This window comes from Ambystoma mexicanum, chromosome 13, assembly GCF_040938575.1.
Source record: "Ambystoma mexicanum isolate Mex_15411 chromosome 13, UKY_AmexF1_1, whole genome shotgun sequence".
NCBI lineage: Eukaryota > Metazoa > Chordata > Amphibia > Caudata > Ambystomatidae > Ambystoma > Ambystoma mexicanum.
The window spans coordinates 593,000,718-593,018,539 of record NC_090938.1 but is presented as its reverse complement, the minus strand read 5'-3'; the positions used below and the strand labels follow the sequence as shown (position 1 = coordinate 593,018,539).

The 17,822-nt window shown below is 46.5% G+C and overlaps 1 protein-coding gene across 2 annotated transcripts in view; it reads right to left on the bottom strand.

Moving 5' to 3' along the window:
* Window positions 1-17,822, bottom strand: part of EZH1 (enhancer of zeste 1 polycomb repressive complex 2 subunit) — an 834,444-nt gene that overhangs the window by 615,551 nt on the left and 201,071 nt on the right. For both annotated transcript variants that reach the window (XM_069634417.1, XM_069634418.1), the window contains exons 3-5: window positions 8,819-8,947; window positions 7,848-7,967; window positions 6,581-6,701 (exon numbers count right to left, since the gene is read on the bottom strand). In XM_069634417.1, coding sequence (XP_069490518.1) covers window positions 6,581-6,701; window positions 7,848-7,967; window positions 8,819-8,947 — 370 coding nt within the window. The remainder of the gene's footprint in view (window positions 1-6,580; window positions 6,702-7,847; window positions 7,968-8,818; window positions 8,948-17,822) is intronic.

Below are 17,822 nucleotides of genomic sequence, written 5' to 3'. Positions count from 1 at the left end.
ATCTATCTGCATAGACAGGTGCTGATGACCCCCTTTGACCGTGGGGTGTTCCTTCATGTTGGCCTGACTGCGCGGCAGACTTTGGTGTCCTACTTGTGGACCCGCTAGCGTCTGACCATCGTACCCCTCGGTCCCCTGGGAACCGTCTTTCGCACTGTCTCCTCTCCTCTTGTGCCATATCCTCCTTTTCTCCACCTGAGTAAGACTCTGAATACTCCCAATTTACACAACTCCTTGCATCTCCTTCGTTCTGCCCAATTTCCAGCCTGTCGAGGGACAGTCCCGTGTTCCCACTACTTCGAGTAGCATCCTCATATAGTTGAGTGCTCTCCAAGCGCTCATCTTCCCTTCCCCCATCAGATATCTGTTCTAGCCCCATCTCATTGTATATTTTATCAATCGTTTCCCCGATGCTTCTGGTGTCGAAGTCATCTTCAATATTTGTCCTACTTATAACTTGCACCGAGTGCTCGCAGGAAATAATTCTTCTATGTCTTCCCATTCTACAACAGGATTGGGTTTTTTAACTTCCCGCTCCAGATATTCAAGATACTGTGCCCTCTGTCTGCACTTTCGTTCTGTTTCAGCATTTACTTCCTTGCGCTTCCTCGCTTCTTCTCTAGCCTCGTCTACTTCCCTCATCCTTTCGTTTCTACTTTCCTTTGCCCTTCTAATTTCTTCCTCTTCTCGTCTCTTCGCTCTCTTCTCACGTACCCTTTGCTCATCTTCCGTCCTTTGCTTAGTCTGTCTGTACTGGTCGTAGGCTGCCTCTTGTTTGCGATCGAGCTGTTTCTCTTGCTCTTCGTGATATAGTTGTTCTCGCTTTAGCCTATCCTTCCTTCTTGTCCTTTCATCCCTTACTTCCATCTCTTTTTCTCTCTCTCTCTCCTTTGCGTCTCATCAGACATCTCTCTTGGCCTTATATCATCACTTCCTTTTCCATCCAACCTCAGTAATATCTGACCTCCCATCCATTCGTTTTTCGCGAATGTTATCTCATCAACTCTACCTTCATTTCCCTTTCGTTTATTTCCCTCTTTCTCCTTATCAGGAGGTGCACAACTCCGTGCCCGATCTTTTCCTTCATCTTCGCATCTCATCTCTCCTTGTCCCTCGAGACCGCGGAGGCAATATTGTTTTCCTGTTCCTTTCCCTTATTGTCGTCTGTACTGTACGTAGGCGACTCATATGTGGGGTTGCTATACCCCGTGGCTGCCTTAAGTTCTCTTAGCGGGTAAAGCCCCTCTGGTTTACTCCCTTCAATGACTGGCTCAGGCGGGGCTGGTGGCGCGGTAGGCTTCTCACCCCCCTCCGTACATACATTTAATATCCAGTCTGTGGGTGGCTCTTCTACCTTCGTTTCTTCAAACATCTTCCACAATTCTAGAACAGCAAGACATTTCTCTAGCTTCTTGCCTGTATATGTGGTGTGTAGGAAGGTCGTCATATGCTGTAAAACAGCCTTAGAAAGGGACCCATTCTGTGGCCAAGGCATAAACATTTTGTGGGCAGTACCCTTAACCCACTCTGTGCTATACTTCTTGAGTTTTGGTGCATGCTTGGGTAGCTGCTTGCACAAATGTGCAAGTGGAGTAACTTCCTCCATTCTTGATTTCATCACCAACAATATTTATACCCTTTTTTATCCTTCCAATATTATGAGCAAGCACCAAATACGCAAGCTCCAATCCAATCTTTTCCCGCCAACATTTTATACTATCAATTTGCTCAGAAAACTATCAATTTGTTGGCAATTCCCTCTTAGTTACAGAATCGTGTAAAGCCAGATTACATTTCAATCAATAATACAATTATTTTACATTTGACGTACAACAGAACACATATGACAGACACTTGACAGACTAGACGGACGCCAGCTGGTCATACATACACCTGCCTTCTAATCAATACCCTGTCATGGAGTTTAAACGAACTGCTTTGATGCGTCTTTAAACGTCACTGTAGTCTAAATATCCCTATTATATGGGCTATGAGTTCACGTTTCTTCTGACCGCTGTATTAAAGCACAGGAACAAGGCGAATCCTTACGTTTTTATCTCAGGTGCCCCCTGGTAATCCTTCGTTTTTATCTCAGGTGTCCCCCTTGTACCTCTTGTTTTTCACTCAGGTGTCCCCCCGGTATCCACTCATTATCTCTTATGCTAGAGTCATTACCCCCTATATATATACAGTCTTCTCTACTTCTGACTATTTTAATATTTTTTTTCTTCTCCGCCACCCACCGTTACCTTTCCCTTACTTGCTCTAATGCCTACAAGACATTTGCCAAAGTAACGAGTTTGTTATTTCACTCACTGATCGCATCTTTTCCTCTCTGGAGCCTCGGGATCACCGCCCCTTCCTCTTCCAGCCTTTTAATGGTTTTCGTCCGATTGGCTGCCCGTGGGAATGAGAAGGGTTATGCTTGGAAGGCAGATTCCTTCAGACCCACTGCAGTTTTTGAAGTTTTACTCTATCATTGTCCACGGGAAGCTTCTCAGTCTACTCAGCCGGAATGACGAAAGGACTCGTGATATTGTGAAGGCCCAGAGTTACTTTGTGCCGTCAGTCTAAAGGTGTCTTAGTATTATATAATCAATAATCAATGGCCGAAACCATCCTCACGCTACCAAGTGTACAGAGGAGCAGGGTTTCACTGACGGGCCCATAGATCAGTGCGCTCCCTCTAGTACTTGTAAGGCAAGATAGCTGCACCATGTGAGGACAGGGGGTGCAGGATTCACTTACTCCAACACGACGCAATAATGCGGACTCAGTAGTTTGGCAAAGGGAAGTCCGTTTAATGACAAGAATATCAAACAGAGAAACAAATGGAAATCAGCAGCATTGCGATAACCTGTCTCGCTCCAACTTCCCCGAACTTCAGCTGAACAGCAATTCATAGGCAATATTCATCATCATTGACGTCTAATTCTACAAAACTTGACATGCAATATAATTGGTTAGGAAAGGTAACTGAAGTATACGAGCTTTATCTGTAAATGATAATAAAGCATGTGGATTGGATAATTCTTATCGGGTGGGCGTCTATGCCCATCCCACTACATCACACGTGATTGCCGTCACTACAAATACGACGTCCTATTGGTTCTACTATCTATAGGACTCCAGATAACTTGGTCCATTGTGATTGGGCAGGTTACACCCCTAGACATAAATCCCCATTTTAATTAGCAGCATGCACACCCATGTGCCTGGTGTCCCAAGTTTCACCCCGCCTCCCTTCCATCAATCAGTATCTTAGGGCTATGTGTCAATTAGTTGGCTGGGCATGGCCTCGAAACTGTAGCCTCTTATCAGGAAAGGTTATGGCATCCTCGGGTCCTGGATGACATCAGGCGGTGGTACCTCTTCACGCCTGGCTGGTCACGTGTCTGTTCACCATGAATCTGCTTCAGTTTCCAGCTTTTAGTGTATTTAATTCTGTTTCGGCCTCGCCACCTGCATGGGCCCCCCTTATCTTGACCTTCATGGGGCAGGCTAGTATGCTCTGAAGTTTGAGTCTTGTTAGCTGATGCTCTCCTGCCCTTCTCTGGTTGACCTCGATTTCCCCGGCATGAGCCGCTTTTGTTGAGTTTCGATTCCCCTCCTTCTCTTGACTTTGGCTGGGATCTGAAACTCGGCCCGTCAGGCTCCTGGCACCCTGCGTACATTTCTGTTTTTACAAAATGGAATTGCACTTGTATAATGTGCCTAATTGAGGTAGATATATGGTTGGCGCTTGCCGCTCTAATCTTCTACTAAGCATTGCAAGCAGTATTGATATCTTTAGCTTCTTGCGTTCCAAGCCTTTTTACACACGTTTAACTGGTTGGTTGCTTCCATCTTGTCTCGTACCAACATTTCCTCACGTTTTAACCACGTCTCTTTCCTGCGTCCATTACATATATTTTCACAACTGCTCGCACTGGTGTGCTATCTTCGATAGCCATTTTGTTCATTCACGAGTCCGTTCAGGCCCTTGTGTCGTTTCCACTGGCCTTCCATTAGGGCTCTTTAGGTCTGTTCATGGACTGTCTGTAGGTACTCTTCCTTTCGTCTCAGCGGCTGGTACGGCTGTCTGATAGGGTACCGTGCTGCCCAGGGTTGTCTGGTTATGGGCGCTGCAACAGGTATGGATCTTCTGATGTATACTGGGCAAAGTCCCAGTGCAGCTCTTTGATGATTAATGTGCTCCTCATACATCATATACCTTGACGAGTACGCTCCTGGTACTTCGAAATGAGGAGATGGGGTGCAGGCCATGTCTGGGACCTCCTCTATAAGACGATTGTTTTCGATTAGTATTGTCTTGTTTCGCCACCTCAGAGACTGTGCCGTTTATAAATTGAACGTTGTCCGAACACACTGATAAGGGGATTCTGCTAAGTGGGGGGGGGATTGTTCAGTTACGAGGTGTGTGTTCAAATGCCTTTCATGGTTGTCATTGTCTGTTTAAATGCCAATAAAAAATCAAAGTTTTAAAACAATATATATATATATATATATATATATATATATATCAACTGGCACCTTTATGAGCTAGTGAGAGATCAGTAGATGGTTTTCAATTTTAGTTTGTAGCATGGGACACTTTTCATTGATTGGAAGTAGATCGCAATAAAGATTGGAGAACCCAGTTATAAAACAAATTATATTCAAGGGCACCTTACAACTACTTACAGGTCACTGGTGCAGAATTAAGAAACACATCTTGAACCAAGTCCTATTATTTTTTTTCCATCATTTACTAAACAGGGGTCTGTAACATGGGGCTCTCCAGATGTTTTGGACTAAGACTCCCAGGATACCATATCATTCTCTATGCTGCCTATGGCTGATGCGGGTTGTAGTCCAAATCACCTGGAAAGCCAACGGTAGCAGAACTCTGGACTTTAACCAGAGGAATGCCATTAACTGTCTAAACTCCAATCATGGTCATCTGCTCAGGGAATATCATGCTCAGTGTTTAAATAAGTTCTTAACCCTTTATTCACTTGCCTCATAAGTGGTGTCCCTGACTGAGTAAAAAAGGTTTTCCATCATGGGTGACCCACGTTGAAAATATTGAGTTACTATAGCTTTTTAGATGACATTGGGCCTCATTACGAGTTAGCCGGTCCGGATTTAACGGTGCTGGTAAAACCGTACCAGTACTGTTTTCTGGACCGGCTAACTCCGAATTATGTGGCCGTGTGGTGTTACACCTGCCAGGTCTGACCTGGCGGGCGTAACGCCACCGGCCGCACACGGGTGTGGAAACACTGGCACCATTACCGCATGGTGCCGGTGTTTCCACTGCCCCCATTCCCGTGTAGTCCTATGGGACTCCACGTCCTATTATTTCTTATTTTATTATTATTATTTATTCCGTTACTCCCCATTCCCGTGGAGTCATGTGGGACTCCACGGGAATGGGGAGTAACGGAATGCCGGCTCTGAAAATTACCAGACCACCAGGGCTGTAATGCCCCAGTGATTCCGGCAAGTCCAGAGCTGGTAAATCCCCACGAGTCTGGTGGCAGCTTGCCGGTTTTACCAGCATGGCTACCGCCGGACTCGTAATGAGGCCCATTGTCACTATCAATGTTGAGGAAAGGCTTTACTTGCCCAGTTGTGACTGCTGGGCAAAGCGCATCAATGTCTACACTGAGAATCTCACCACAACGTATGTCATCCTGAGAGAGGTATGTATAGTTACTCATTCTATGCAAGGCCTATTCAAAATTGTTAACTATAAAAAGCAAAATAATTGTAAACTACACACAAAATGCAGAACAAAAGCAGCTTTTCTGGCTAAGACATGATATGATATTTTATTTGTATTGCGCTCATACATAAGTGTTTCAGAGCGTGACGAGGCAAGGGAGGGGAACAGGGGAGGACAAAAACAACAGTCTTACTAGGCCCAGTGATATTGAGAATGTGCAATTGCAGGGGAAGGAGGAGGGGGAAGTGCAGGGGAGAGGGGAGAGGTGGAAAGTGCTGAGCAAGGGATAAAAACAACAACTGGTAGTGCAGCCAGCAGGGTGGCAAGTGCAAGGTTTAAAGCGCAGACAAGGGGTATCTGATAAATGCATGTAAGGGGACTTTAGAGTTACAGACCCAAGTGCAAAGGTTGCTAGGAGACAGTGCGGTGCATGGCTGGGTGGGCAAGGGCCTGGGCCCGAAATCAGAGGGTAACCAGATGCACAGTGCCAAAGCAGACAGATCAGCAGGGGAGAGGAAGAGCGAAGGCAGAAGCAAAGAGGAAGATCTTGAGGTGCTTCCGGAACCGGAGATGGTTCTCCACGAGCATCCTACTTGACTGCAAATACTGAGAGAACTCAGGATCTCTGGCCAATTCCACTGTGACTAGCAGTTGAGACTGGTGGCAATAATGGGAAATACACAGTCCTTAGGTCAACTTGTACAACTACTGCCACATATGGTGTGCATTGGCTCTGTATATTTACAAAGTTGGGTCTTGCAATCATGCATAAAATTGCAACCCACCGAAGGAAAGCAGCCTGAACCTCACCACTGTGAAAGAGCAAGAACAGCAGTGACCCTAAGCCCATGCTACAAAGCACAGGGTTACCTTCCTCTCCATGAACTTTTCCATCATAGTTGCTGATCAGCTCTTCGATGAAGGTCTCGTCCTCCTCCTTCACCTCATCCCCCATGTAGGGGATGTTGCAAAGCACTGTCTCATCTTCCACCTGCAATTCATGCAGAAAAACTCAGATTATACATCATGAAGCCTCACAGGGAATCCCACAAAGCTCGATCAATAAGAGGCAGACCCTGCAAGCAGAATATTTCGGCACTCAAGAAATGAAAACAAATAACTAGCTAACTTGGAGAAACTGAAAGCGGGGACTCCAAATCTACAGTTTTCAATAAAGAAATAATAAGAATTCCACCTTGCAGGAACTACCATGAGTATCTTCCACTTTTGTTCCAAAGAGCCAACATTATCAGAGTTAGAAATTCCCTGAATTCAGTAATAGGCTGGACAAGCCCATCCTCTTTACATCAAATAGAGTATGAAGGCAGGATGACTAGGAATTGGGTGTAGTTACAAAAATTGAGATTAGCACAATACCTACATGATACAAATGCTAACGTGGAATGTTAACTCCAAGATTTCAAAGCATCTGTATAATGTTAATGAAGGGTTTAACCTCGGTTTCTTGGATTGTCTCAATCCCCGCCTGGATACTCAGAACTACTCTTCACCAATTGTCCAATCCATCTTTTTTTTACCGACTGTACCCCTCTGCCTTGGGAACCTCCCTAGTCAACAAAGGGCATTTGTTTGAGCCTTCACTCCATAAGGCTTGTTTGAGGGAACTAACCACTTCCTCAGAAACCTCTATGGGAGATTCTTTTTCTCCCACCGCAGAGACAATCCAACTTCAAACTTGAAAATCCCTAGACATTGGTCTCAGTCTCCTTCTGACCATAACTTAGTGACCATGTAACCCCTGTCTAACATTTGGGGCACTGCCTCATTGGTCAGCTCACTCGAGTCTCAATGACACTTTGACCAGGGACACCCTCCAATCCCCCCATGGCTCTCTGTCACAGCTTCAATGACCTGCAAAACTCAGCATCAAAGACCCTGTAAACCTAGCCTCAGCAAGCCTCTGCCTCACCCCCTACATAATTCCACTGACAGTTATACAGTGACCCTCAAATATGCACCGTCACAATCTTCTGACCACTTTCTTGATGACTGTCAACCACATTTCGACGACTGACACCTCACCTCAGTTGCCTCTTCAGGTCACCCATCAATGCCTCATTTTACAACATATTATCTAAAGCAGCATCATGTGTTTTTTCTTTTCTCGTTTGCATACCATGAAGTTCTGCTGCAGAGGAGACCAGGAGTACATGATGGGCACCAGTGCCACTTTGCTCAGAGACCTCGAGAACATAGTCTGGCTTGTGAATCCCGGGAAAATGCTCTCAATCGTGCACTGTCGGAATAAAAGAAAATGGTGAAATTAGCAGTGTGACGATCACTCACTCAACAATACAAAAGGAAAGTTAGATGAAACTTCCAGATAAAGTGGCCTCATTTCAGAACACTCAACTGAGTGAAACTAAGACACTCTGACAGAGCAATGGTTCTCAGATCACAACTAGAGGACAAAGTCCGGACAGTAGAATTTCATAACCATGTGCCATGTGCCATTGCCAGCATTACAACTCGCCTGCTAGGCTTCTACCTCACCAACCCATGGCCCGTTAATATATCTGCCACAGTTAAACCCAACACCTTCTCAACCATTCCAGTACCATTCAAAATGGGTAATAGCATCAACTGTTAAACAACCCTTAGAACTGGAAGAGTCTGGGATAATAACCACCTTGAAAGAACTCCCTTGTATGCCAACCTCTCTGTAGACCCCCAATTCTTATACTTTCATCTACATTGACCACTGTCTTTCCATTAGACTTTACCTCTGACTATTCACCACCTTCAGCTGCTGATCCCTTATCCCGCCATGTACGGCAAGTCCCTTACTCCCCACAAATTCTCCAAACATTCAGAAGCCACCTCCCTCCCTACCTAGAGGTCCTAATTGAGTGCCCAGGAATCCTGGCAGTATTGCATTAGCGTTTCCATGGAATACTGGGCCCTTCAATAGAACACTGGCTCCCACATAGGATGACAGACAGGTTGCAAATGCCCAAATTAGGACATATCCTGGTATTTACTATCATCAGTTCTCACTTTCTTCTACTGGCCCCAAGCCTGAAATAGTGCCGCAAGCAATTAATTCATATAGGCACGGAATGAGCATGCAGTGAAGTTGGTTTCTACCTTTTTGATGAAGGAGTGCCCATATATGGGCTTCATCTTCTGCACTGGCTGCAGTCTAAGCTTCTTCCAGTCTTCGTTCAACACCTTTGCTCTCTCTTGAGCCTTTGCCAAGTTGGCCATGAAGAGACTCTAAAGTGAAGAAGAGAAAGGATCTTGTGATGACCTTCCCCAGTTCACTTGCACATGCAAAACTGGGATTGGATAGTTCTACAGCTCAACCGGTAATGGAGGACATGATTTGGTGAAGATGTTGGACTGTGAGCACCTGGGTATCTATGGTAAATAGATAGTCTGTATGCACTGCCATCTGAGCTCCTGGGGAAGACTACCAACCGCAGTGTAGTGAGAGGGAGTGGCCGCACACAGCAATACAAAGCTTTAAGCAAAAAAGCTGTTAAGAACATATTGGCATACAAAAGGCAATGTTTACAGAATGCTCAAACAACAGCTCATGTGACCTCCAGGCTAGGGAAATAATTGTACAGAACATATTAATTTCCAAAAGGTTAAAACTGAAATGAACAAAAAGCAAAACATGTTGATGTAACAAGAAACTTGCATTGGGAACGGTTCCAAATACATTTGTAAAGACCATAGATACATAAGTGTAGTGTGAAGGAAATCACTACGAAATAATATGGAATGTGAAAGCGTTAGCAGAGAAAAAACATCATCCCCTCAAGGAATTTTACAAGTTACTTTTCCCAAAATCAATGCAATTGATAGGCAACCACGATTTACGTCACCAAATGTTCTTAACTAGTAATCCCATCTAATGGCATTTCTTTCAAAGAAGGCAAAAAGGTTGTGTAATAGACTCAACTTCTGAGTGAGTACAATGCAGAATCTGAGAACAGGGGTCCACAGACATTGGTTTAATTGATCCTACGTGAACTGAATTTATGAAAGAATACTGTCAGAACCATCTCCTGTTTGATATGGAAACCTGAAATTATCTCTGCTTTTAAGTATTAACATGCACTCTGCTTTTAAGCACATACACATGCATTAACATGCACTCTTATACAGAGCTTTATGCTGGATTCTTCCCACTTATAGGCACTATAATAATAGGAGGTATTGTTACTGAATTTAGTGATACTCAATGTATTGACCTGGGAAAGGATGGTGGTCTGCTGTGGAATTTGAACTTGCAAAGCGCAGCAAACCCTGTGGGAAAGGTCAGTGATTAACCTGTACGCTATCAATGGGGGCAGAAAGAATGAAGGTGCTGCAGGGAAGTTATAAGGTTGTGAAACAGAAAGATTGAGGATAATAAACTAATGTAATAGGGATAAAAGCTACAAGGAAAGTAATTTCTTAATCAAAATTTCACAAAGCCTTTACCTGGTTTAGTATGTGGCATGTACAAATACATGAAAGCACCAACTCTGAAACCTGCAAACATGAGCCGTTTCATGGGTTTACGCTGTGATGATTTCCTTGATCTCAAAGATTTTTGCTTAGGGAGGATAAGTCATGTCTAGATTTGTTTCTAAAATGGTTGTAATCAACTGCAAACATTAAGAAAGCCGCAGCATGAATCTGGGCGAATTGACAGACAATCTCAGAACAGGGAGGCACCCAAAGTAGCTGGCAGCTGGAATGAGTAAGCAGAAGAGAAAACATTTCTGTTCTGTGGAAGAATGTAGCAGGAGGTTGTCTCCACTCCAGTGAGCCATTCTTCCTCCTAACGGATAGAGGTTGCCCCACAGCCAGAATCTTGCTCTCCTCCAATGTTAGTAACTGGGTTGAGTCTCAACAAGTAGAAATCCCTCAATGGGCATATCTCTTCTATGGGTTGAAATGTCCTTGTGGGGTGTTCTATGTGGAGCTAACCACAAGAAAAGCAAAACAGAGGTGGACCGTGCAGAAGTCACAAATTGTCAGGATCGTCACTTAAATCGGATAGGAATCCCAGTCCCTCACCTAATTCTTCCGGACACAATGAGGAGTCCTTATTCCTGCCCTTCTTCTTTGTGGACCTTCTCTTCTTGAAAAGGTAGGGCCTGTCTCGAAGGGAAGCCACTATGTCTGCCTGAGCAACTGGCAGACTAATGGCTCCTTCTCCGAAGCAGCAAGTCAGGGGAAAAGCCTAAGTAGATGGAAAAACTCCTAGGAGTACGTGGCGTTGGGAGAATCCGATTGGAGATCTCTGGGAAGAGAGGAGGTGACTGGATTTCCCTGTGACAAGTCCTCAGTAGAGATGGTATACACAGTAAAGCCTTGGAATGGAGCAAAGAGAATGAGCAGGGAACTGAGAGCAAATAGACACAGATGGTAGGCAGAGCGCCTAATAAAGCGGGACCCCAGAGAAGCTGGTGAACCCAGGAAGAGAGAACCAGGAGAGGGGGCGAGTCCACAGGAGCAGTGAGCCGGCCAGCAGCTGGTGCAGGAAGAGGAGAGCAAGAGAGAGCTCCGCCCCCCGACTGGTATGGAAAGAAAGGAGAATGCAAGCGGTGGCAAGCAAATAAAGGCAGGAAAGCTCAGAAGAGCAAAAGGGGAAGTAAGCAGGACCTAAACTGAGCATCTCACCCGTAAGGAGTCCTGAAGGGTTGCAACGCGCCGGGGCCTGGGTGCAGATAAAACTTATCCAACACGCGGCGGCCATTTGGAAAACTGCTAGACCTTTGCATCACGTTCAGAATGAACGTGATGTGCAAACCAATGGAGGAGAGTCCATTGATCCCATAGGCGTGACGGCTTGCCGTGCATGACAGTATGCCCCCTTCGAGCCCTGGTGGTACCTGGTTTCCCTGGGTGTAGTCAGTGAAATCTCTGCAGTAGTTGGGGGGCACGTTTATAAGAGCTAGGTTCCCATGAATTATCAGAGAGTGGGTAGCTCTGCCATCGCACCAGATATTCAAGTCTTCCTCTTCGGTATCTTGAATCACAAATTTGTGATACCTCATATTCCTTGGGTTGAGATGTATCCGGAACTCGATGTTTAGTCTGTCGACATCCAAACATATCAGATACCCATGGGCGCAGAAGGGAGACATGAAACACGGGGTGTAAGCGACTGAGAGCTCTTGGTAACTTGATTTTGAAGGCTACAGGAAGTATCTTAGCTGAGATCTCATATGGTCCTATGTAGCAGGGTGAAAGCTTAGACGGGCGAACCCATTTTTTGTTAGAAATCTGGTAGACAACCAGACCGTGGACCCTATCTCCCAATCAGGTACCTCTCTTCTATGATGGTTGGCCTGAATCTGGTTTCTCTTCTTACTTTCTTCGAGGCTCTGGTGTGCGATCTTGTGGGCTTCAGCAATCTCAGATAGAACAGAGTCTATGTAAGGCATTTTAGAAGAGGGAGACACTGAGGCAGGCAGACTGTGGGGATGAAGGCTCTAGGTGCAATAGAAGGGGCTAAGTCTTGCAGCTGTGTGAATGGTGTTGTTGTACGAGAACTTGGCTGTAGGCATTAAGTCCACCCAGTTATCCTGTTGAGAGTTGATAAAACACCGTAAATATTGTTTCATGGTGCTGTTCAATCGTTCTGTCTGCCCGTTAGTTTGTGGATGATAACTGGATGACAAGGCTCTTTGGCTATCTAAGATCTTGCCTAAGGCACTCCAAAACCTGGAAGTGTACTGAGTACCGCGATCTGGCACGATACACTCAGGCAGATCGTGCAGGTGGAAAAACTCCTTAAGAAACACCTTGGCCATCTGGGAGGCTGTCTGTAATCCTGAGACCGGGGTGAAGTGAGCCAACTTCGAAAAAGGATTCGACAGTTACCATGATAGTTGCACATCCCCGGAAGAGGGGCAGATCAACCACGAAATCTGTGGAGACGGGACTCCATGGCCTGGAGAGTACTAGGCTCTGTTCCAACAGTTAGATAGGTTTTTGTGTGTTGCATTTGCCTTGGGCACAAATAGAGCAAGCTTGAGTGTAAGCCCTTACATTGGCGTGAAGGCCCTGCCACCAGAAGCTTCATCGGATGAGATCCACGGTGTTGGAGAAACCCCTGTAACCTGCCAGTTTGCTGTCAGGGCATCACGACAAAACCAGCCGGCGCGTTGACTCCTCGGGAAAATACAGACGGTTGTTGAACAAAGACCAAGCCTTCCTTCCTTTCAACCTTGTACTTTCGATGTGGTTGAGCTCGGGAGGCAACGTGATGGACACTTCCTTAACCTCTTGCAGAAAAGAGGACACCAAGTTGACAAATTGGTTTCTTGGAAACATATAATCCTGTGGGCGACCTGGGGAAAGGTCTCTGGTGTGATATCGAGACAAGGAATCCGCGAGAATGTTCTGGCTCCCTGGAATGTAGGAAACGGTAAAGTCGTACTGGGCGAAGAAGTGTGCCCATCTAGCTTGGCGAGAATTGAAACATGCGATCTGCTGAAAGACCTTCAGTTTCCTGTGGTCGGTGCGGATGACAAATGGATGTGACCCTCCTTGTAGTAGGTGGCGCCATTACTCACAGGCCAGTTTAATTGCCATGTGTTCCTTCTCGATAACAGAATAATTTGTCTAAATTGGGGTTAGGGTCTTGGATAAATAGCCCACAGGATGTTGGATACCTTCGATATCTTGTAGAAGTGCTACTCCTACTGCTGAAGCATCAGATTGTCACGCTCATCTGATTCCCACGGAGGCGCAGGTCTGGCTTTGAGTGCTGATGCTTCTTCAATGGTGAAGCGCAGGACCCTGAAGATGGACAGGTAGGGCCCCTCTACTCTGGCTTCTCTGGCTCGCAGGAATATTCCCCTGTGCGCGAAAAGGGAGTATTACCTACTGACGGAATAATGCTCAAGCCTTCCACTCCCTTCCAACCCTCCACGATACCCTTCCATGATTCCCCGTGAAGTCTCACCTTAGGGTCTGGAAGGATGAGTTCTCCATCCTGCTTCTGATGCAGGGGCGCGTTGAAACCCAGTTACTTCACTGGATTGAGGTTTGATGGAAGTTCAAATAAGCTTGACTATTCAGGTAAGGCGCTGTAAGAGTTCTGTTGCAAGTTCAAAAGTTCAAGCTTAATAATAATGTTCATTGTCTTATTGCAGCAAGCGCTAACGCTTATGTCTTTTTCCCCATAGGGGCCGGGGTCCGGAATGCCAGGAAGCGGCAGGACCCGAAATGAAATGGGAATGACCCAACAGGTAAGTCTTAGAAGGAAACTGAGCTTTTCCTATTCCCTTCCTTCTCTCACCTTGTGTTCTTGTCTTTCTCTCTCCAGGCTCTGGGAAGTGGCTGCGGATCCGGATGATCGCTGCTGAAGATGGAGGTGCCAGGAAAGGTGAGTGAAATGCAGCGCTGCAGCGATCGAAGCAAAATGCTTTTAAAAAATTATGTCTTCCCTTTCAGGATCGTCGGTGTGATGTCTCCGTGATACAGCTTTAGCAGGTAAGGGCTTCTTTCTCTGACCAATTCTCTCTTATCTCCCTTTGCAGGTGACCCAGGATGCTGACAGGCGTGGCTGAAGTCCAGATGCAGGAGCTGACACGGTGAGCGTCCAGCTGCGAGGAGCAGAACAACGCGAAGCGTGAGTTGCTGATCGGGCGTGGTTTAAATAGCTTTGGAAGAAGTTCCAGGTATGTATCCTTCCACCGATCAGGTATGTATCCTTCCCCGACCACACCCAGGTGAAAGTAGTCCCACAGGTAAAGTAGTTCCATTCAGGCCTCAAGAGGGCCTGGATGTAGCAGCATGGTCTGCATCAGGTAAGTGCACATTAAAACACTTGAACACATGTCTAGCTTTATGAGCCTGGCGCCTAAGGCGCCAGGACAGGGATCCAACATGAGCCTGGCGCCTAAGGCGCCAGGACTGTGTACAAAGGGCCCCAGCTTGGGCCCGCTGGCACTTCCCTGGGGGGAATGATGCCTGCCTCTGGGGTTGCTTGGTCGGACCTGGCTCCCTGGAGGTAAAGGGGAGTGTTTGATCCGTTTGGTGTAGCACTGAAGCTGAACGAAACAGTGATTTGTGGTGGTTAAAGGCAACGTCTGCAGAATCCTTCCACCAAAAGGTGGTATCTTTTTTAAGGAGACAGGTGATAGGGACAACAACCCTTGAGAATTCGGGAATAAACTTATGGTAAACGTTAGCGAGTCTGAGAAACCGCTGAATGTCTTTGACCAAAGTTGGGGTAGGCCAACTGAGTATAGTGGTGACCTTGTTATGGTCCATCTCGATACGTTCACCTGACAGCAGATAACCCAGGTAAGACACTGTGGTAACTTGGAAGAGGCACCTTTTTGGTTTGACCAGAAGTTGATTGTTTCAGAGCCGCAACAGCACTTTTCAGAGATGTTTCTGGTGTTCCTACTGGGAGGAAGAGAATACGAGGATGTCATTGAGGTAAACAGTTACTGAATGGAACAATAAATCCGGAAAAGCCGATCCATAAATCGTTGAAAGACAGCTTATGCGTTGACTAGTCTAAAAGGCATCACTCGCTACTCAAAGTGGCCGAACGGGGTCTGGAAGGCCCTCTTCCATTCATCTCCGGACTTGATGTGAAGGAGATGATAAGCTTGGCATAAGTCCAATTTAGAAAACATTACAGCTCCCTGTATGGCCTCAAGGTTGTCTTCAATGAGGGGCATTGGGTTGCGGTCACGAATAGTGACAATGCTGAGTTCCCGGTAATTGATGCACGGTCTGAGTTCCTTCATGTCCCTTTTGGGTATGAAGAACAACAAAGCTCCTGTTGGCGAATGGGATGGTTGGATTAGCCCATTGTGCAAGTTAGAGTCCAGGTATTCCTTGAGAGCCTTCTTTTCTGAGAGAGAGAGAGAGAGACACAGAGACAGAGAGATAGAGGGAGAGAGAGCGAGAGAGAGAGAGAGACTACATGCGTCCGAATGGAACCAGTGCCCCCAGAGTGAGTTATATGGCACAATCCTCTGGCCGGTGAGGCGGGAGATCCTGGGGAACCTGGTGAAGGAATACATTGCCAAATAGATCCGGTGGCAAGCATTGAATACTGACAGTATCCACCTGCAATGTCGTAGCCCTCACCGACTCATAGGTGGCATTCGGTAAGCATTGTTTGCGACAGTAGGCAGAAATAAATTCCAGGAGGTTCTGGGCCCAGTCTGTGGATGGATTATGCTTCCTTAGCCAGGAGATTCCCAATATAATCGGGAATTGTGCTGCTTGAATAATATCGAATTGAAGGCTCTCATGATGTTGGAAAATAAGATACTTGGAGCTCTTCGGTGGAATGGGTAAGAAGGCCTGAACTGAGAGGCTTGCCATCCACTCCTTTGACCTTTTGGTACTCTCTTCTCTCAATTCTGGGAATCCCTTCCTTTTTGGCCCAGATGGTGTTGATGAAGTTTCCTGCGGCTCTGCAGTCATTGAGCGCCAGGGTGTCTAACTTTCTCTGGTTGACCGTTAACTCGATGGAGACACTCATCAGTCAGGTGTCATCGGTAGATGAGGCTACCAAAAGGATGGTAAAGGGACTTGATGGAGAACCTTTGTAACCCGTCCATCCTAGGACCGAGGTTGGTCGTTTCCCGACCAGCGAGGTGGAATGTTAAGGCAATCCCGTAATAGGTGGGAACCTGATCCGCAATACATACATAGCCCTTTGTTTCTTCTTTGCTTTTTTTCTTCAGGTGTGAGAGGGGGACGTGCTGTGCCGATCTGCATCAGTTTGTCCTTGGGTGCTCTGGCAGGAGGAGGTGAAAATCATGTGGATTCTGCATCTTGTGGAAAAGGACTTCTTCCCATCCTTCTTTTTGTTCTTCTCTCAGCCAGACGGTAGTCTGTTTGTAGTACAGCCGACAGTTGGTCAGCAAATGAGTTGGGTCGAGGATTACGGGCCAGCTCATCCTTGAATTCCTCTCTCAGACCCCTCCGGAAGATGGTGTACTGTGCCGATTCAGGCCAACCCGCTTCAGCAGCGATGGGCTTGAACGTGGTGATGTATGATAGGAGATATACGGATCCCTGATTGATGTCCAGTAATTCCTAGCAAGTGGAATAGACAATTTCGGGTCTTTCAAAGGTTTGTTTCATTAGGTTCAGGAAGGAACCGTAGTCTTGTAAGACAGGATTAGCTGAAGTATCCAGGGGTGTTGCCCAAGCTAGAGTGTTCCCCACCATATTCAATATCATGAATCCAACCCGGCATGGTCAGAGGTGTAGGTACCCGCCCGGAAGGTAAAGTGTACTACGCATGCTTCAGTAAACTCTTTTTTCATAGGCGAGCTGTCAAACATCCATGAGGCCAACCCCATTGCAGGAAGATCAGTTGAATGATGTTCTCGGGTGGTAACTAACTGTCGTGTATTCTGTCTTGAGATTCTGGACCTCCAATGTGAGTCCCTAGACTGCAGCAACCAACTCCTGCACATGCTCTGCGGTTGCCATATCCCCTTCTGGGTGTTGCAAACTGTCAGGATCGTCACTTAAATCAGATAGGAATCCCTGTTCCTCACCTGATTCGTCCTAACTCGATGAGGATTCCTTATTCCTTTCCTTCTTTATGGACGTTCTCTTCTTGAAGACGTACGGCCTGTCTCAAAGGGAAGCCACTATGTCTGCCAGAGCAACTGGAGGACGCTCCTTCTCTGAGGCAGCCAGTCAGGGGAAAAGCCAAAGTAGGCGGAAAAACCGCTGGGCGAATCCAATTGGAGATCTCTGGGAAGACAGGAGGTGACTGGATTTCCCTGTGACAAGTTCTTGGTAGAGATGGTATATAGAGTATAGCCTTTGTATCGAGCAAAGAGAATGAGCAGGGAACTGAGAGCCTATAGACACAGATGGTAGGCAGAGCGCCTAATAGAACAGGACCCAAGAAAAGCTGGCAAACCCAGGAAGAGAGAGCCAGGAGAGGGGGCGAGACCGCAGGAGCAGCGAGCTGGCTGGGAGCCGGTGCAGGCCATGTTGGAAAACTGCTAGACTGTTGCATCATGTTTGGAATGAACGTGATGTGCAAATCAATGGCGGAGAGTCCGTTGATCCCATAGGCGCCACGGCCTGCAGCGCATGTCGCAAATGCGAACACAGAACCAGCGGCCCCCAGTAGCTATGCACT